Here is a 19,377-nt window from a genome sequence, read left to right as displayed (position 1 = left end):
TCCCTCTTATTTTGTAAATCAAAGTACTAAAAAGGTAAATTAACTTATCTCTAAGGACCTTTTCAGTTTGGGGTCAACACAAGTTGTGGGGTTGTGTTTTGTGGTTCTGTAATGTGTGTGTGTGTGTGTGTGTGTGTGTGTGTGTGTGTGTGTGTGTAATGCAGAGAGGAGGGGTGTGTTGTTACAGACAGGGCATGACTTGTCAGCTTGAGTTAATCACAGCACACTGGCCTCTTACTGTAGAATGTTCTTTAAACTTATTGAGTATGTTTAACGATGATAACACACACATCTTTCAAACATACTTTCATAGACAGTTTGCGAATGATTTTTTAAATTTTATAAATTGAACAGCTTTCTAAAATGTATTTAAAAAAAGAAAAAAGTGTACCCTTGTTTAACAGGAGCCTTAACAAGTCCTCAAACACGTCCCCCCTATTCATCAAGAGCAATATGATAACAGACTAGCTCCTGAGTTTGTTCTGCATTTGCATCCTGAAGAGATTAACATACACATGATTACGACAGTAACCACTTCAGAAGCAGCATGTAAGCGTCACTCCTCAAAACAACGGACTCTAGAGCCAGTTTTCCACTGTTTTAGACATTTGTAATTGGCTGAATAAATGTTAAATACAGTTGGCATCAATGTCCCGTCGATACATGTCGGGGTACTTACATCAGTTCTGGTCTGTAACGGTGAATTATGGCACAAAACGCCAGCCCGTCCCTAAAGGACGCCGACATGTCCTTCACGTCCACCTCGCCGTGGTGCTCGCACTGCGCCCGGCACCACTCCTGCAGCGCCTTCAGGGACCCCATGGCGCGAGCCTCACCGAGTCACCGATGGGCCTGCGAATTACAATAGTTCCGTTTCTTGAGTTCCTTTGTCGCTATAGAGCCATCAGTTCAGTGGACAGACAGACAGACAGACAGACAACGCCCAACGAAGCGAGACTAAATGACAGCAAGTGACTCACGTTTAGAAAACTAGCATGAATGCTATCTAACTTTTGCAACTATAACATGTATCACGCCGCGACTTTAACCCCCACCAGTCCCGAGCTATAAAGACAGAGGGCAACGTGTAAAGTGGTAACGTACTTTGACCAGAACCGCGCCAACTAAACGAAAAGACTCGGCGCGGCTAATACCCAGAGTTCATAGCGGGAGCCAACAAAGTTCTTGGCGTCGCCAACTCGGCTAACTAGCTCGCTGCGGTCCGTCGGTCCGCCGTTCGCTCGGGTCTGCTTCTCTCTGGCTGTGAGGGCCGTGTTCGACCGTGCGGGGCGGTGATGCGGTGATGCGGCTCCAGTCGAAGCCGAGGTGACGGTGTCCTCCCTGAGGTGGATCACCGAGCCCCGTGTGTTGCTGCAGTGAACGCAACGGCTGGATTAAAAATAATAAAAAGTCGTGGGCTAATGGCGAAATCTTTTTTGCGGCAACAAAAAAAAATAAAACAGTGTGGAAAATACATCCCGGGACAATTGATGCTCATTAAAGCAGCCGAGCCATCCCAGTTGCAGTGGTCGGACCGTTGGCGACACGCCTGCCACCCGACAACGTTGTTGTTTCGCCTGGCGGCCTCGCGGGGAGCTCGAGGGCCGCTTCCAGGGTTGCCAGGTCTGTGTGACAAAACCAGCCCAATGGCCAATCAAAACTAGCCCAAAACCAGCCCAATGGCCAATAAAACCAGCCCAATATCAGAACTCAAAATATGCCCGTGCCAAACCATATACACTGCTTTTAAAGTCCATGTCCATGTGTGTACGTTCTGATCTGGAGTCAGTTTGGTAGGATTTGGGTATAAATAAATTATTTCATTTAAAATATGGATTTTTATTTAAAGATATTCATGTAATTTGCATGCAAAATAGGTCTACCCGAACCAGCGGACAAAAAATTCAACCCGCGGCAACACTTCAAAAGTAGCCCAATTCCGCGGGGAAACCGCGGACCTGGCAACACTGGCCGCTTCGCCCAACTGCTACTCACCGCGAGATGTTACAAAATCACGCGATAGTTGCCACTTGTTTAGAACTCCCGAAAAATGGCAGCGGCGCCTCCGGATGAGGCTACCCTCCAGTCTCGCATCAGTAAGTCGTTATACAATACAATTAAATGAACGTATGAAGGGAAAGCGACAGCAGATATGCTTTCTGGGAACTCGAGGGAGATATTGCAAGTCTAAATTCGTCGCTGTCGGCCGTTGCTCTTTCCGGAGGGAAGAGATATTTTTTTTGAGAATCAAAGACAGCGAGTGTCATCAATTGAAAAGTGCAGCTGTCGATCAGGACCAAACTCCCATCGTCACTGTTCACACGTTTGCTGCGAGGCGCTCGTAATGTGTTCACTGTTGACATCCATAGCTTAGTGATGTTACACAAACATGACATGTAAAGCTAAATTGAGAAAACACGTCCAGTTGATTGCTAACATCAGCTAGTTAGCTGCTGACGGTTTCCTCAAGACCAGTTGGACGAAACTCACAACCAGGAGCCATGGCCGTATTATGATTATATAGGTCTGATTTAACCGGGTAACCTTACAGGATTTAGCAACGAGCAACTCTTGTCACATGCTACCAGATAACTGTTTGTTTGCCTAAAGCAAAGTCAGCAGCTCTAGCTTCTGACTGTTCGCTTTAGGACGTCTAGGAAAACTTGACTCACATCTTCTGCTGTAAAATCTGTGAGTTGTCACGAGACGTTTGACAGCTGTTTGTGTTTTAAAGCAGCTGGTACTGAATATAGCCGAATGTATTTTTCGTTTTGCACAGACGAGGCCACCAACCCTTTGAATAAGGAGACTGACTGGGACAATATCAAGGGATTTTGTGATCAGATCAACAATGAACCTGAAGGGTGAGATGATGATAATAATAAATGCATCACACCATTTGAGTTGTTCACCATATGCAGAATCAAATCAGCAATGTGACTCTTGATCGACATTCTAACAACTTTGGTTTAAGCCAGTTCCACAGCTTACATAGGCTCTTTAGAAAACATAAGTTTCCTAATATTTCATCACAACTTGAAACATATCGCACCGTAAAGGGTGTTTTGCTTCACAAAATAATACATGTTGTTATTCATCAGTCCCCAGCTTGCAACCAGACTTCTGGCCCATAAAATCCAGTCTCCTCAAGAGTGGGAGGCTATGCAAGCGCTTATGGTAAGCCAACGAGTTTAACATTCTGCAGAACGACACATTATAAGCCATTTTATTTTATTTTGTTTCAAGGCATGTCCGTACATATGTAAAAACAAAAGTATGACATCATTCCCAGGTTCTGGAGACGTGCATGAAGAACTGTGGAAAGCAATTTCACAGCGAGGTGGGGAAGTTTCGCTTTCTCAATGAGCTCATCAAAGTGGTGTCACCTAAGGTAAGGATCCCAGGCTTTTAACTCTCTTGTTACCTTTGGGGTCAATTTGACCCGATTCAATGTTTAATGTCTAAAAAAATGATTGACATCATTTTTTTATGCTTCATATTTCATGACTTTTCCTAATTTATTGGGGACAACTGGGAAAACATAAAATTCACACGATGATATGTCTTCACTGTCCTGTACAATTTAACCCCAGGCTGTTTTTCACTGTAAAACATATAAGAAATATCTACTTTTTTATTTATTTAAAGGGATATTTAGGTAGTCAACAAACAAACAAACATACCTCACACTTAAACTTGGGAAACATTATAAATTCTAATAATTTTCTCTAGGTTTTAATTGCTGGGGTCAAATTGACCCCAGGGGTAAAAGATGTTAGTAAATTTGAAGATAACAGGAGGGTTAATACCAGCATATCTGTTTGGCTGCAAATGAAATTACATGCTGAAGGCCCAGTGGAACCAATTCTTTGTGCTCAGGAAAACCGTATGGGAATGGTTAAAGAAACTTACACAACTGTCGGCCAGTCATCGGTGTATTTATTCTGTTGTTCAAGCAGAAACACAATTTAAAATACACAACTAAAATAAAAATTCCCTCTTTTCCTGAAGTATTTGGGTGCCCGGGCTCCAGAGACGGTGAAGAAGAAGGTGTTAGAAATTGTCTACAGCTGGACGGTGAGGATGCCGGATGAGACCAAGATAGCGGACGCCTATCGGATGCTGAAAAAACAGGGTGAGCGCTTCAGGCCGAGAAGAGACAAACTAACAAGATATACAATGAATGGTCAGCACGGTTCCATCCTCACTGGGACTTTCTGCAGGCTTCCTCCCACCATCAAAACACAAGTGCTGGCCAATTGGGCGCAGTTATCGTGAGATGGCGTGGGGGGGTTGCATCAGGAAGGTCATGTGAGGTGAAACCTATGCTGAATCAAATATGCGGAACATAAAATCAGACTGAGGACCAGATTATAAACGAGATAGAGGTTTTACTGTGGTGGTGGTGGAAGAAGAAGAAGAAGAAGAAGAAGAAGAAGAAGAAGTCTTCTTCTTCTTCTTGGCCAAACTGTTTACATCTGAGGTCAATGGGTGTCCTTGCTCTCTTCCAGGCATTGTCAAGCTGGATCCTGAGCTTCCTGATGACAAGCCCCTCCCACCCCCTCCGCCGAGAGCCACCGACATCCTTTTTGAGGATGAGGAGAAATCTAAGGTATGGGTCATGACGAAGCACCCATCCATTGGCACAGTGGTTTGAAAGAATGTTATGAATAGATCTTGTGTACCTATTCAATTCTGTTGACGTTTAACTCCCGGGGAAACCCTGAAGGGACCAAAGGTTTACGAAGTCCTCTTCCTCTGTTCTCTCCTCTCCCTCTCTTGTCCTATCCTGTTTGGTAGATGCTGTCTCGCTTATTGACCAGCACTCACCAAGAAGATCTAAGGGCAGCAAACAAACTCATTAAGGACATGGTCCAGGAGGTGAGTCATTGGTTTTGTGTATGATAACATTAATGGGCCCCAATATTCGTTTTTTTAGGCCTTTTCAACCATTTATTTTATTATCATAGTGTTCAATACTTCACGAGTAGTGGTCTCTATCTACTTCAACGTGGAAAAACTGAATGTCCAATTAATAATCACGTTTTTCGATCTAGGTACGATCAAACACACAGGCTGTAGTTTCAGTAAGAAGTTCTTAAAGTGAAGGATTGAATTCTGAACACATTCTGTTGAATATTACAAACATTCTTTACGTAAAATGTTGTATAGGCATAGTCCTGAACTTTAATATTGCCTTTTTATTCCCATTGTACATTATTCTTTTTTTTTAATAAAGATTTTGTTTTCAATTTTACAGTTTGTTATGCTGAAAATATTATTTTACAAAAAGAAAATATACAAATGTATAACCTTGTAGAAATCACCACACAAGGATGATGTTTTTTTTTTTAACATAAGATGAAAACAAGGACAACAACAAAAAACAACAAAAACAACAACAAAAACAAGACGAAACAAAACAAAAACATTACACAAACTTTTCCCCATCCCACCCCTCCCCTTGTATGGCTCTCAGTTTCCTTTCATTTATACATCTACACAGTCTACACAGTTTACCTACACCCATCCGTACACATTTATATCTACACAAACCAATACAGCACTCACAACAAAATAAACCAAAATAAATAACCTGCAGCAGACCATTGTACATTATTCTGACTCTTTTGTCATCACCTTTATAAGGATAAGAAAGTTTATTGTCTTTGTAAAAAAAAAAACATCCAACAAAATTAAGTTGGTGATTCATCTTTTAGTACAGCAGTAACAGTAAAAACATGTATAACAGCATTTAAGACGGGACATTTCTCATTTAAAAATAAATAAAACATAAAACGCAGGCATGAGTGGCTTAAAAGTGAGCAAGTGTCATGTAAAAGAGTATTTTGGTCCCCCTGCAGCACTGTGCGGTGCTCGCTGGGTGGGGTGCTGGGTGTGGGGGTGATGGAGGAAACTGCTCCAGGGGAAAAGCTGTTCCTCAGGCTGTTAGTCCGAGTTTTAATAGTCCTGAATCTTCTTCCTGGTGGCAGATCAACAAACCGGGTGCGCCGGGTGTGTGATATCCTTGTAGATGCTGCTGGCTTTCTTCTGGAGGCGGCCAGCATACACCGCGTGCTGAACGAATTCAGTCATTGTGAGATCCCATTTTTCTCTTTTCAAGGACCAAAAGCGCGTCGAGAAAGTATCGAAGCGCTCGAACGCCATCCAGGAGGTGAAGGAGAGCGTCGGCCTGCTGAGCCAGCTGCTGGAGGGCTACAGCAAGGACGGCTGCTCCGAGAGCAACCAGGACCTCATTAAGGTCCGGCGCCTTCAAACGCAGACGCAGCTGCAGTCCAGTAATCCTGCTGATGCCACTGGCTGCAGGTGTGCTGTTGATGCTTTCCACACGTCTGTTCCACAGGATCTGTACCAGCGCTGTGAGAAGATGAGGCCGACGCTCTTCCGATTGGCGAGTGACACGGAGGATAGTGACGACGCTTTAGGTAAGGTGGCTGACCTCATGGCTTGGACAGCGTGTCGTATTCTAAAAGGCCGAGTAAGCCGTTCATCAAGTCACACGCAGATTTCGTGGAATCAAAACCACATTGATGTTTCTAATCTGCCTTTTTTTTCTTTTTCTGCTCCTAGCCGATATCCTGCAGGCCAACGACAACCTGACTCAGGTCATCAACCGGTACAGGCAGCTGGTTAAGGGAGAGGACGTGTCTACGGATGGCATCACTTTGCCCTCACAACCAGGTATGTGTGTGTGTGAGATTACAAAGCGTGATCAAATAACTTCTCAAACAGACTATAAGATCGCAGGTGTGTATCCTCTGTCCCAAACAGGCAGCAGTAGCTCGGCTCTGGTCGACCTGATGGGACTGAACGCATCAGCCAACGCGACGCCCTCCAACCCGGAGCCTTCCAGCCTCCAGACCCTGACTCAGAACACGGGCATCAGCCTCTTGGATGATGAGCTCATGTCACTAGGTAAGCACAAAAAAAACCTCCTCTGGCAAAAGTACGAAGCTTAACGTTCTAACGAGCATAAAACTGACGAGTCGGCACAGTGTGTGGCCGTCGTGCGTCCTCAGAAGCCACATCTGGGTCGACCACAACAAAGCTAGGAAACAGTTCACCACTTTTTGGCTTGCTTACAATTTTTTTTTTTTATGTATTCAGGATGTGTTTGAAAGAGTTTTGGACGTCATTTACTTTGAATATGTTGATATGTAACCAGAAGTTAGAATAAAAGTGAGTTAACCGTTTCTCTCTTATTCCCTAGGGCTGAATGTGACGGAAAAGTTCGACTCTCGGAACAATTTTCAGGTGCACTGTGAAAGATGATAATCTACTGCTCACATTAACGTCATTATTTGTCAAAATTAATAAGAAACATGTATGCCGTGCCATACTAACCCTGCGTTTGTCCTCTCAGTCCTCTGACGGCAGCGACTCGTTGCTGCAGCCGGCCGTGGTCCAAACCCCCCCAGCTGCACCAGCAGGGGGGGGGGGGCCCGCCGCGCCGCCTCAGCCCATGGAGGAGCTGGACATGCTGGGCAAGACGCTGTTACAGCGATCCTTACCCCCACAGAGCCAGCAGGTCAAATGGTAAGTTAAATAAACTGCATGTATGGAATTAATAACCTTTTTTTTTTTTTTTAGTTAATTGCGTACACTTGAATCCACTCGTGATTGCGGGGGGTGTATTTTTAAATGTTTCCTGTTCTTCAACGTTTAGGGATAAGCTCCAACCTCGATCCAGAGTCACTTTACGAGATCTGCAGACCAAGTCCAACTCCAGCTCTAGACCCGCTCCGAATGGAACCACCTCCTCCTCCTCCTCCTCCTCCTCCTCCGCTGGGCCCCCCGCTCCGGCTCCAGGGCCCACACCGGCTCTCCAGTCCGAGCAGCCGGACGCTCTCTCGTCGGCGGCTCCCGACCCGTACGAACACATCTCCCTCTCTGACGTCACGGTGCCGCTGGAAGCGATCAAACCCAGTAAGCGTGAGCGGTGCCGCCGGGCCGGGGTCCGGTCACATGACCACTTTTCTCTCTTTTTATTTCTCTGCGTCACGCTTTCTGTTGTTGTTGTTGTTCTCAGGCAGTTTGTTACCGGTGACGGTTTTCGACAAGCACAGTCTCCGTGTGTTGTTCACCTTCGCCCGCGACTGTCCCCCATCGCGGCCCGACGTGCTGGTGGTGATCATCTCCATGCTGTCCTCGGCCCCGAGCCCGGTGACCAGCATCCGCTTCCAGGCAGCAGTACCGAAGGTGGGTTCTGAGAACACCTGGTGGGAACCAGAGCAGACCAGTGGCAATGAATGGTATTACTTATCAGAAATCAGAATCAGAAACATGTTTATTGCCAAAGAATGTCACACAACAAAACGAGAACTTTTTTTTTTGAAGGCAAGAAAGGCACACAATACATCGAATACACCGATAAATACTTATGGTATTACTTATGGTAATACTCATGTTATTACTTATGGTAAGACTCATGTTATTACTTATGTTGTTACTTATGGTATTTCTGTCATTTGGCTTTCTTGAAGAAATGTTACTTTCTGTATTCTTGTTGTTCTGAGTTTGTACTCGTGATTTATTTCACTTATTGTGAGTCGCTTTGGATAAAAGCTTCTTGTAAATCACGTCTTTCGAGTAATGTATAATTTGTGCATATCTCTTGTCAATGATGATTATTGTTGTGTGTGGATGTTCCCAGGTGATGAAAGTGAAGCTGCAGCCTCCCTCTAGCACCGAGCTCTCGGCCTTCAACCCCATCCTGCCTCCATCCGCCATCACACAGATCCTGCTGCTGGCTAACCCTCACAAGGTGCTGTGCCCCCCCCCCCCCCCCATTGCAATTTGTTGATGAACACTGATGAGACTATTTTTATTTTTGTTTACTCGAAGACCGATATTTTTTTCTTCTCTTCTATGTTTTCAGGAGAAAGTACGTTTGCGGTACAAGCTGACGTTTAACCTGGGGGACGGATGTCACGATGAATCTGGGGACGTGGACCAGTTCCCGCCTCCCAACACCTGGGGAAACCTGTAGGGAGGAAGAACCACCAGCCTCCTCCCGTTCATCCGATTCTCTGCTTTCTTTAGATTGTAGGTCGTAGTTGCCCCCTCATCGCCGGCTGGAGACGAGATCTCCTCTACACACTCCAGCGGTTTCAAACTCTGTGGTTTGGTCATACGAACTGAACCGAGACCAGTAATGGGAACCGGCTTCTAACCTCGTGCCTTCCTTCGCGCCTTCCTGTCCTTTTTTTTTTTCTTCCCTCAATCACCATCTCTGCGTTCCTGTAGAATTTCTTTCTCTCTTCCGACAATCGTGCCAATGCAGCAAATTGTGTCCCCTGTCGTGGGAATGATGTGTAACAGCTGGTGTGTCACTGTGTGTGTGTGTGTCACACAATCTTCTCTCGGTACGTCCAATATTATCGTTTCAGTTCAAATGAGCCGGTCGCATGCTTAAAGTGATGTTTACCGTCCGACTCGCAGCCAAAAAACACTCGATGTATTCAACCCATGATGTGGAATAGTTATTTTTTTTTTACCAGAAAAATAACTTTGATTATCAGAATTGTAAATTAATTTCCTATCAAATGATGAATTCATTAATTGTGTCAGTGTTTGAAGGAATAGACGCCGGTCAGTGGATTTAATATACGATGCTGTCTTGATAAACATTTTGCCAAACGACTTGAGTTGCATAGGGAAATTATTAAATTAAAGTAACACTTAGTTTGTTCCCCTTTGTGCTCAATGGGGACGGTATCTCTCGGTAGCGTACATCATTAAGTGGTACATTAGTTTTTAAGTATTGCTTTGGTTTTAATATTTGTCACAGCAGACTGTCATCGGAAAAACAAAGGAGTTCAATAAGTTGATGTGTCTTCTGTGAAGAAGGACTGTGAGGGAAGGGTACGAAACATTTGCCCCTGTTAGAATACTGAAATTTAGCTTTTACTATTTTGCACTTAATCTTTTTTTTCTTAGAAAGATTGGGACACTTTTTTGTTAAGTTTCACTCGGGATTTTTCCTTTTTTTGAGTTATTTTCACACATGAAATGATCACGCACTTTTTTAAATTATTTTGCACATGAAACCGTTCCATATTACATAATTACATTTTCCATTGTCTTTTTCTCATTCGCCGTCTTTTCTATTGTTGATCGACCCCCAAAGAGGGACACGCGAGTCCTGAGTCGGCGTCGTGTGCATCCTGTTTGATTCTACCACATGTGCCTGAGATGTGACGTTTGGATTTCCAATGGCTCCTGTACATATATGTATACAAATGAGTAGTTTGATCTCCTGTTTCTGCTTTCATACGTCCACATGATGTTACAGTTGAGTGGACTAAAGCACGATGACGAGGTTCATGAAGATTCAAATACGATTGTAGGCAGACTGGTTACACCTGAGAAATATGATTTCTGAAATACATGTGAAACTCCAAGTGTGTGTAAATACATCAGAGCTGGAGATTCAGGAGAGATCAGTCAGAATTACCCACCGAGAGATATTGATTCAGTTCGTGTTATGTTTTCTTAGTGCCAGAAATAACAATTATAGGCTCTTTATACTATAATTTAGCCAATTAATTTCCTTTAGAGATTTGCTTTCATCTATTTACAGCCGCACCGCTAACTCGTCCCCGACTGGAAGGAAGAGAGCAATAACGAGACGAGAGATTTGCCTCGGTCGGCACTTTTTAGTCCTCCGTGGCTAAAGCTGATTGTAATTTATTGTAAACTGCATTGAGGAGGACTTTAACAGGCTTGCCTACAATGCCAGAAACCCAATTTATCTTGTTCACACATGCTCATAATTGACTTTTGACTTTATTTGACTGCAGGAGTATAAATCAGTAGATATATTAAAATGATTCCAGTCTGTCGGGATGATTAGGACTCCTTCTTTTTGAAAGAGGTCTCGGGTCTGAAGGTATCAACTCTGATTAGTTACAGAACCAGCACATCCAGGAAAACGACCTGAAACACGAGACGTGTCTTTGCTATTTAATGCCTGGGTGTCATTGAGGTGCATTCAGGGGTACGCTAGTTGCAAGTTATTCAGAGCTCCCGCTTTACAAAACCCAATAGATAAAAGTCCTAGGTACTACAGACTTAATAACCTCAGTCCTGAACATGAAGCACTGTGCATGCCGATGGGTTATCCTGGGCCAGCTCGCTAGTGCCCCATCAGACTGGACCGCCCACATCCAGAACTACTTAAGGAACTACAAACATGTCACTTAAAACTCCAAAAGGAGTCAATCAGCTGCACTGGATCTAAATGTTTTACAATTGTTACACAACTAAAGTATTAAGTGTTGCAACAAGGCCTGGATGTGTTTATGTAAGACAGGAAACTGTCTTTTCCATTTGTGCTAATGTAAATAAAAGCTTCACGCCATGTATATTTACATACTGCTGGATACAGATTGAGAATATACTACGAATGTGTATTTAAGGCAAATAAAGTAATTTGTATGGCAAATTTACCTGAAGTATAAATAATGACCAATAATTAAGTAAATAAATAAAAGAAAAAGTAGAAAATACGGTTTTGATTCTTTATTTATGAAGAAAAATACAAGAAGGATGAAACAAAGCAAAAAACGAAAATTTAATCCACAATCCGTACGAAAATAGGTCTGCATGAGCTGATGAGCAGAAAATAGAAACGAGTCGTTTGTCGCTTGAGGATGGAAACGAGTAAAGAGAGACAATAATTGTGGTTGCATGGTATCAACAGAATGGAATAAGATTCACAACTCGGATGCATCGCTTCAGTGTTTGGAAAAACACAAACGCACAAAATCAACGCGATAATTAGAATGTAATGCTCGTCAAAACCGGAAAAACAAAAAAAAGGATAAAAAAATAATCTAACTAATAAAAACCAGAGAGAAAGACACGACTGGACGGAGACGGCGTAAACTATAAAACCAAACATTCCCGTAGACCAGCGCGTCATCAAACACGGCGGAGGGACGTAGACGGACGACGTTCCCCCGCTGCGGCGTTCGCATGAAATGAAAACGAGGAACGTGTTCCGTGTGGTCGAGTTGACGTTGGGAAATAAGAACGGTAAAAGTTTTAAGTTTAGTTGTATCCAAAAAAAGTACAACACTAATGAAAGATATAAGCCCTTACCTCCTTAGCTATATGCTTTTTTTTTTTCATTTTTAAATCTCCCTCTTGGAGATGAAAAAAGTTGGGAGAGTAAAAAGAAAAATTACACGTTGAACACATTTAAGTAACGCAAGTGAACTCTGTGCTTCCTGCTTCATAATTCTACTTCCTGGGAAGTTGAGCGCCCGGAGGGGGAGGGGGCGGGGCAACAAACGGGTACGGCGCTTGCGGCCCGAAGCCCAGGAGCGCTTGCTGCTGCGCTGCGAACTGATGGGTCATCAGAGACGGCAGCCCCCCGGCCAATGAAGGCGGGGCGAGCGGCTGGCTGAACTGGCTCTGCGGCTGGCTGGGCTTATCCGGACCTCCGTTGCGGGAGTTGAAGCCGGTTCCGCCCCCGGCCGCGCCGGAGCCGTAACTCTGGTACTGATCCGAGCCGCCGCCGCCGCTCCTTTGATCTCGGCCTCTGTCCCTGAAAGAGGAAGTGGCGTGGCTGCTGTGGCTGTCGCGGCCGAAGCTACTGCGGCCGTCCTTGCTGCTGCTGCTGCCGCCGCCGCTGCTTCCGCCGCCGCCGCTACTGCCGCCGCCCATGCTGCGATCACTTGGCCTCTGGAACTGGTTGGAGTTGGTGGAGCTGCTGCTGGCACGGTAACGCATCCTGCCACCTGTCACAATAAAAAACGTCAGCATGATCACATCCGCGTCTTAACGGCGCGGCGGACCGCGATGTACCGAGCCGTTCTCACCGCCGCCTCCGCCGCCGCGCCCCGACTCCACGAACTGGAGCAGTTTGGGGTTGATGGCCTGCCGGGCCTCCGCCAGAACCCGGACCAGGTCTCGCGCCTGCCGCAGGTTCCCCGGGGTGAAGAAGGTGTAGGCCGTCCCCTTGTTGGAGCTGCGCGCCGTACGTCCGATGCGGTGGACGTAGTCCTCGGAGGAATTGGGATAGTCATAGTTGATGACGAACTTGATGTCTTCCACATCTTTTGGATGAAGAGCAATTGGATTCACCGCGTGGAGGAAAGGAGGAAATAGAATAATGTCATGTGAGGAAAAAACTATCGTCTTAAAAAAAGCTTTTTAGATGTAAATATATATTTGTAGATGTATTGTCAATGAAAAATTGAAACAGAAATAGTAACTTACCTGCTTTATCACCGCGAAAAAAAATTCACACCTCCAAATATATATTTGTTGTTAACCACCAGTAGAACTGATTTAAATCCGATGCAGTTTAAGCTGAACTTGACTTCAGGTTTTTTTTTTTTTTGGGACATCAAGCTGAACAGAAATGATGTTCCGGCTTCAGAAGCCTTCACCTCTTTATGAATACGGGTCAGAATGTGTGACGAGAAGTTGCCGGTGTTACATAAGACGTGGAGCTGTGACGGCGCCGCTGATCAATAAGTCGACCTTCTCCCCCCCCCCCCCCCCAAATCACGACGGCGGGAAACCATCTCACCGACCGAGACCCAACTCGATAGCAGAATGACAATGTGCCGGGTTTTTAAAAAAAGGACGGCGCTATTCTTTTGACTGGTATGAGCACGATGGAAGTACCTGAATGTATGGTGAGCTCATGGAGGAGTTAAGAGAAAAGGGCCGGTGAGGTACTTACCCCCGTCAGGTTGTTTTTACAAAGGTAGTCAGTTCCCCCTGATCAGTCCTGGTTTATAGTGAGGGGCTGAGGGGGAGGGAGACAGGATTCATCCCTCACCTTCTGCACACACCAGCAAGGTCAGACGGGAGCAGACCCGGTAAACACACACAACGGCTGGTTATGTTGCTCTCCCTCGCTGCATGGCAGGACCCTCCTCAGACCCTGGCCAGGACTGGATCCAGACGAGCCCCTCTAACTGTCTCTCTCCTGTCTGTCTGCCTTTTGGGGGGGGGGCGGACCGATGGGCAGACACACAGGAACCTCAGGCTTCTCCCAAGGAAAGGCTCGTTGGATATAAAACTGACAATACCGGGCAGGGGGACCTTAGTGACCCAAGAGGAATAAGAGGGCTTTAATCCCTCTAAAACTAGCCACGCTTCTACTTTTAACGGGACGGACAGCAGCACAGACTGTTACAGCTGCCGTGTGCTGCCAAACCCTGAGAGGAGAAGAGGGGGAAAAAAGAACAAGGATACGGTCATGGGGATCTTAGCAAGTCAAAAGACACTTCACTCATCCCCCCTTCTCACATGAACCCTGCCGAACCAATTTGATCGCGACCACAGCCTTCCTGTCGGAGCACCTGAGACAATTCAGCCGACGCTGTCCTCCTCAAATGCATCCGCATGACTAAAAACAATGTATATCATTTAGATGAATGATTTAAGTGAAGAAAAGATGCTCAGTGCAATGCAATTTTGTGATTTTATCTGCGGAAAGAACGGGTACTGTGGAGCAAAATCCCTTCTTTTGATTTGAGCTGACGCTGCGGAGGCGGCGAAGAGGCGAGCGGTAGCATCTGACGCGCGCTCGGCCCTCCGGTCAGGCAGCGTGCCGGAGAGCCCCGGTTGAAGGAAGCTTTTTTTATTTAAGTGCAGTAACAAGAAACGAGACTATAAACCCAGCAGGCCTGCAGCCTCCATACTCGGCTTACGTTAAAAACAGTGCGGGAGATTCTTAAATGTCATCTGCATTATTATTTCACTGTAAAATCGCCAAATTCAAACGGATACCACAAAATTCCTAGCGTGATACCGTTATAAAAAATAAAAAAGAGGAACAAACATAATATCAACCAGACAATAGTCAAAGGCAGATAGTTAGACATTTAATGCATTTAGGTTTTTACCCCCGTTTCGTTGCCGGGTAGAATTGGTCTCATCTGTGGCATACTTACCTATTCTACTGTCACGTTGCTGTTGTACTGTACACGCGTACTATTTTAACTCTGGCGATTGTTTCTCGTGTTACTCCATAAAAGTGTATAATACACTCCGTATCATTTGATAGGAAAAAAATACAATAAGTCAAAAAGGAAAAATGCCGAAAGAATTAAGCAAAGAGACAATCAATCATGCGAGAGTCTGCAGCTGTAACTGGATGTGTGAGCGGACATACCCAGACCACGGGAGGCCACGTCGGTAGCAACCAGGATGGGAGCTTTACCACTCCGAAATTCTGTGGGATTAAACACAATATCAGCGGGAAGTCGACGCGGACGTCGTCTCCGCTCGACTGGAAAGTATCACCGTGTTACAGTTATTCTTACCAATGAGTACCCAATCTCTTTCTGGCTGGCTCTTGTCTCCATGGATACACATGGCTGGCCAGCTAGACAACAAAAAACACAATGAAGTGTGAAGATGAGGGATAACTCTGAATTGCTTCAGGCCATCAAATACTGATAATAATGAATCCTAGTCGATTCATAACAGTGACGTCTCACCCTTGCCGCCTCATCCTCCTGGTGAGATCATCACAGCGCTTCTTCGTCTCCACAAAGACGATGGTTTTGTTCTCTTTCTCGGCCATGATCTCCTCCATCAGCTGAAACAGTCTGTCGACGGAGACACACACACACACACACACACACAATCATAGCACATCACTGGCACCCAGCTCAGATTCAACGGAGTGAAAGAATCAGCGTGTGTTGTGTCACGCTATTATAGCAGCTGATGAGATCATCGTGGCATAATGTAATTTAAGGTCAGAGGTCTTCTGACTTACTTGTGGTCCTTTTCATTCTCATTGCAGACGTCGACTATCTGCAGGATGTTGTGGTTGGCGCTGAGCTCCAGAGCGCCGATGTTAATCTGGATGTGGTCCCTCAGGAAGTCCTCCGCGAGCTGCCGAACATCCTTCGGCCAGGTCGCGCTCCACATCAGAGTCTGTCTATCAGGCTAAGAGAGAGACAGAGAACGCACGCGACCGATTTAACTTAAAGTGCTTCTATATTAATAAGTCACGGCGATACTTTTTTAAAATCAGCTAGTTGATCCTACTCTGATTTGTTCGACAATCTTGCGAATCTGGGGCTCAAAGCCCATGTCCAGCATGCGGTCCGCCTCATCCAGCACCAGGTAGGTGCAGCGCCGCAGGTTCGTTTTGCCACTCTCCAGGAAGTCGATGAGGCGACCAGGTGTGGCGATACATATCTCAACACCTAGAGTCCAACACAATCAACATATGACAAAAAACTACACATTATTAGACGCTCAGGCAGAACATTGTACTTACAGTTCAACACTTTCCAGCAATTACTGGCTTTACCGGCTATGAACACACTGCTAAAAATATAGGCAGCAGATGTGGAAGTCGCAAATTAAAGAGAGATAGTGTGTGTGTGTTTAATTTACATATCAGGAAACAGCTGTGTTTTTTTCAATTAAATATTTTGTTTAACTTTATCAAATGTGGAAAGTACTCAAATACACAACTACGTATATGTATAAGATTTTTGATACACGGGTAACTATTCTGAATTATCTATAGTACGTGCCCGTCTACAACCATACGCACCCCTCTCGAGGTCTCGGATCTGTGGTCCTTTGGGTGCTCCGCCGTAGACACAGGTGGTTTTGATACGGGAAGCTCTGCCATATTCATATGCGACCTGTTGGACCTGCTGGGCCAGCTCTCTCGTCGGGGCCAACACCAGACACTACGAAGAGAGGCCAAAGACGAATGAGGAAGGTTTCCCCGGCTGTACGCACACACTGAAATAGTTAAACACTATCCAACATAAGTCAAGTGTAATTTGCACTCACAATTGGGCCATCTCCCCTCTCCAGGTAGGGCTGGTGGTTGATGTGTACAATAGAAGGAAGAAGATACTGCGGGGAAATTTAAAAAAACACAAGTGTCAAAAGGAAATCTAGCAAAACAATTCAACCGTTCTCCCATTTATCCTTTCTTTTTTAAGACTCAATTAAACATTGGGCCTCACGCAAAGAACCACTCATGCGACCGGATCATTTTAAAGTGGCATGAACTTGCCACGTTCAGCAATATTCTCACATTTGAATTTCTTGAATGGATCTCTGAAAGCAGGATGAAACCTATAGTACAGCCTTAGTTGTTATCATTAGGCATTAATCATGCTATTTTACAACTCTCAGGACGCTCATGTTTACTCTGGTTATTTACACGGTAATCTTAAGTTGCTGAATCTGATGTGGCACACTCAGAAAACAAAGTAAAAAAGTAAAGATACGAATTAAGAAGTAAAGATAAGAATACGAAAATGTTCTTGCATGAGGTTCAACATTTATCTTCAGTTGTGCTGCTGTTCTTAATTTGTACTTGATTTGCATATATTTTATGGTTTAGGCATTTCTATTCTAACGTTGTGTTTCTAGTGTTATGTGAATAAGCTCTTTATAACACAGTGTCATCATCATGGAGGAGGATGAAGAGGTAGCCTTACAGACAGCGTCTTTCCGGAGCCAGTCTGTGCGATCCCCACCATGTCCCTCCCACTCAGGGCCACAGGGAAGCCTTGACACTGGATCGCTGTCGGCTCCTTGAAGTTCTGCTGTGACAGCACATCCATCACATGCTCTGCCAGGAGGACAATCAACAAGACAGTTACACTCTGTACTCCGACCTTGGTTTCTATCTTTCAGTCATTTCCATCCAAAGCACAATCCTTACCACTATCAGTCAATGTTCTGTTATTGTAAACATACCATGAGTCCTTGTGAGACACATTTGACTAACACTGTAACTGGTCATTTAGACCTTACAGACATTACGATTTGTGTATTTTATAGTTTACTCACGGGGAAACTGCGCCTGGTGAAAGGCAGGGATCGCCCTTGGACAGCCAGTGCCTCTGATGGTGATCTCCTTCTTTCTGCAGAACTCTTCCATGTCAAGCTAGGTACAAAAAAGGAAACATACAGTCAGATATGGTGTTTAAATTATTCATATTTTTTGGAATAGCTTCTATTAAAACTATTCCGATTCAGACATTATATTAGGTATGACTGTACTTCATCATTAAGAGGTTTAAACGTGTTATTGTTTGCTGTTTGATGTATACATATTGCATGCAATTACAACATGTATGATGATGGCCATCAAACTAAAAAGAAACGACGGACATTGAAATGTGCTTAGCTTCGTCACTTTCCAGAAACGTTTCACGATTCATTAATGTTTGCGAGTTGCGAAGAGAAATATATCGATTTACCTGACTCATGCGTTGCACCTCAGGGTGTTCAACGTAGAAGTTCTTCTCAAATTTCGGAAGCTCGTCCATGTTCCATTTCTTCTTGCGTAGACGGTCGCCTGGATTCCCAAACTTCATTGGCGGCGGTCCACCGCGACTGTTCGTGGCCCCAAACCGTGGCCTGAGAGAGAGAGAGAGAGAGGGCAAAGAGATAAGAGCACTGGGCAATCAGCCAGGCTTTGCCTGCAGAAGTGTATACACTATATTGGAAACGGCCGCTTACAACATGCAAATGACTAAATATGAGCAGTTGCTGCCATTTTATATGGTCACCAAAGAGATCATGTGATAATTTATATCTGTATTTTAGGATGTAGTTTTCTCATGAAGTTCTGACCAGGGTGGCAAGTCTGCATCTTGTTTTTCTCTCTTACAGCTTAAAACAAAACAGTCGGGAGGGTTCACCATACACAATAAGCTAGCTACTTTTGTTCTAGTTTTTGGTCACGATGTGGAACATCATTTTCACAACTAAAAACAAATTACTCTTGGATCCCAGTAAATGTTCGTGCCAACAGACGTCGGTGGTAACACGACCTTTACCCAGCGCGATGTTGACAGTTAAAGGGTTAAATTAACGACCGGCTGGGGAGAGGCCTCGAGGCGGGTTGAGCTGCTCTAGCTAACGCTAACGCTAACGCTAACGCTAACGCTAACGCTAACGCTAACGCTAACGCTAACGCTAACGCTAGGTTACCTCAGTGTTGCATTTTCGAGAATACCAAAGTCTCCAACCTGCAGCTGCTCTGGGTCAAAATGCCTGTGTTGTGCTGTGGGATATTTGTGAGCGTGTTTCATTTCTGTATTTTAACAACCAACTCAACGTTAGCTACCTGTCTCGTCCGCGGTCGCCGTAGGAAGAACCCCCTCGCATCTTGACGGAATGAAGTGAATCCTCTCCGCGATATTTGTAACGTAACGTTAAGCTTTAACGTTTTCCACCGGCTCGTCGACCTTGTGCGCTGTTATAAAATGTTATTTACGCTCGCAAAAGGTGTCTGTTAGCTCGTCGATAGCTACGCCTCGCGTGAAACACGGAATTTAGTAAACAGTTTTTTCGTCTGCGTCACGTAACGTTGACCAACTGACTCGCACCTCC

The 19,377-nt window shown here is 44.8% G+C and overlaps 3 protein-coding genes across 8 annotated transcripts in view; 1 reads left to right on the top strand and 2 right to left on the bottom strand.

The window, feature by feature from the left end:
* The window catches only part of micall1a (MICAL-like 1a), a 23,736-nt gene extending 22,028 nt beyond the window's left edge, over nt 1–1,708 (bottom strand). The window contains exons 1-2 of one of the 3 annotated variants that reach the window (XM_056410433.1): nt 1,105–1,708; nt 680–852 (exon numbers count right to left, since the gene is read on the bottom strand). In XM_056410433.1, the coding sequence (XP_056266408.1) occupies nt 680–822 (143 nt within the window). In that variant the 5' untranslated portion in view covers nt 823–852; nt 1,105–1,708. Of the gene's footprint in view, nt 1–679; nt 853–980; nt 1,067–1,104 lie in introns of those variants that run through there. The other 2 variants (XM_056410431.1, XM_056410432.1) reach the window with 2 other exon arrangements.
* Nucleotides 1,709–2,043: 335 nt separating this feature from the next.
* On the top strand, nt 2,044–10,269 carry LOC130190449 (ADP-ribosylation factor-binding protein GGA1-like). 4 transcript variants are annotated; one of them, XM_056409874.1, is made up of 17 exons: nt 2,044–2,096; nt 2,780–2,864; nt 3,102–3,177; nt 3,293–3,391; nt 4,012–4,135; nt 4,512–4,612; nt 4,801–4,881; nt 6,125–6,262; nt 6,365–6,446; nt 6,592–6,702; nt 6,793–6,936; nt 7,232–7,275; nt 7,385–7,557; nt 7,688–7,947; nt 8,051–8,220; nt 8,675–8,785; nt 8,900–10,269. In XM_056409874.1, exons 1-17 carry the CDS (start codon nt 2,051–2,053, stop codon nt 9,008–9,010), a joined length of 1,956 nt encoding a protein of 651 aa, XP_056265849.1. In that variant the 5' UTR covers nt 2,044–2,050; the 3' UTR covers nt 9,011–10,269. The 4 variants fall into 4 exon arrangements, with proteins under 4 accessions (XP_056265849.1, XP_056265847.1, XP_056265846.1 ...); XM_056409872.1 differs by having other exon boundaries at nt 6,769–6,936; XM_056409871.1 differs by having other exon boundaries at nt 6,125–6,446.
* A 1,260-nt stretch (nt 10,270–11,529) lies between these two features.
* Nucleotides 11,530–19,315, bottom strand: LOC130190450 (probable ATP-dependent RNA helicase DDX17). The gene is made up of 13 exons (XM_056409875.1): nt 19,112–19,315; nt 18,240–18,399; nt 17,827–17,923; nt 17,472–17,605; nt 16,813–16,878; nt 16,565–16,706; nt 16,048–16,208; nt 15,773–15,945; nt 15,489–15,599; nt 15,312–15,373; nt 15,161–15,220; nt 12,849–13,085; nt 11,530–12,767 (listed from the first exon to the last, which is right to left on the bottom strand). Exons 1-13 carry the CDS (start codon nt 19,150–19,152, stop codon nt 12,268–12,270), a joined length of 1,944 nt encoding a protein of 647 aa, XP_056265850.1. The 5' UTR covers nt 19,153–19,315; the 3' UTR covers nt 11,530–12,267.
* Nucleotides 19,316–19,377: the final 62 nt, after the last annotated feature.

This window comes from Pseudoliparis swirei, chromosome 24 (genome assembly GCF_029220125.1).
Source record: "Pseudoliparis swirei isolate HS2019 ecotype Mariana Trench chromosome 24, NWPU_hadal_v1, whole genome shotgun sequence".
Classification (NCBI taxonomy): Eukaryota; Metazoa; Chordata; class Actinopteri; order Perciformes; family Liparidae; genus Pseudoliparis; species Pseudoliparis swirei.
The sequence above is the reverse complement of the archived record's forward strand: the minus strand, read 5'-3'. Positions and strand labels throughout refer to the sequence as shown.

Coding starts and splice junctions, on each gene's coding strand:
- LOC130190450 (XM_056409875.1), bottom strand. CDS start 19,152: ATGCGAGGGGGTTCTTCCTACGGCGACCGCGGACGAGACAG. Junction 18,400..19,111: donor GGCGACCGCGGACGAGACAG/GTAGCTAACGTT, acceptor TCTCTCTCTCAG/GCCACGGTTTGGGGCCACGA. Junction 17,606..17,826: donor TCACCAGGCGCAGTTTCCCC/GTGAGTAAACTA, acceptor TCCTCCTGGCAG/AGCATGTGATGGATGTGCTG.
- LOC130190449 (XM_056409870.1), top strand. CDS start 2,051: ATGGCAGCGGCGCCTCCGGATGAGGCTACCCTCCAGTCTCGCATCA. Junction 6,937..7,231: donor TGATGAGCTCATGTCACTAG/GTAAGCACAAAA, acceptor CTTATTCCCTAG/GGCTGAATGTGACGGAAAAG. Junction 7,558..7,687: donor CAGAGCCAGCAGGTCAAATG/GTAAGTTAAATA, acceptor TTCAACGTTTAG/GGATAAGCTCCAACCTCGAT.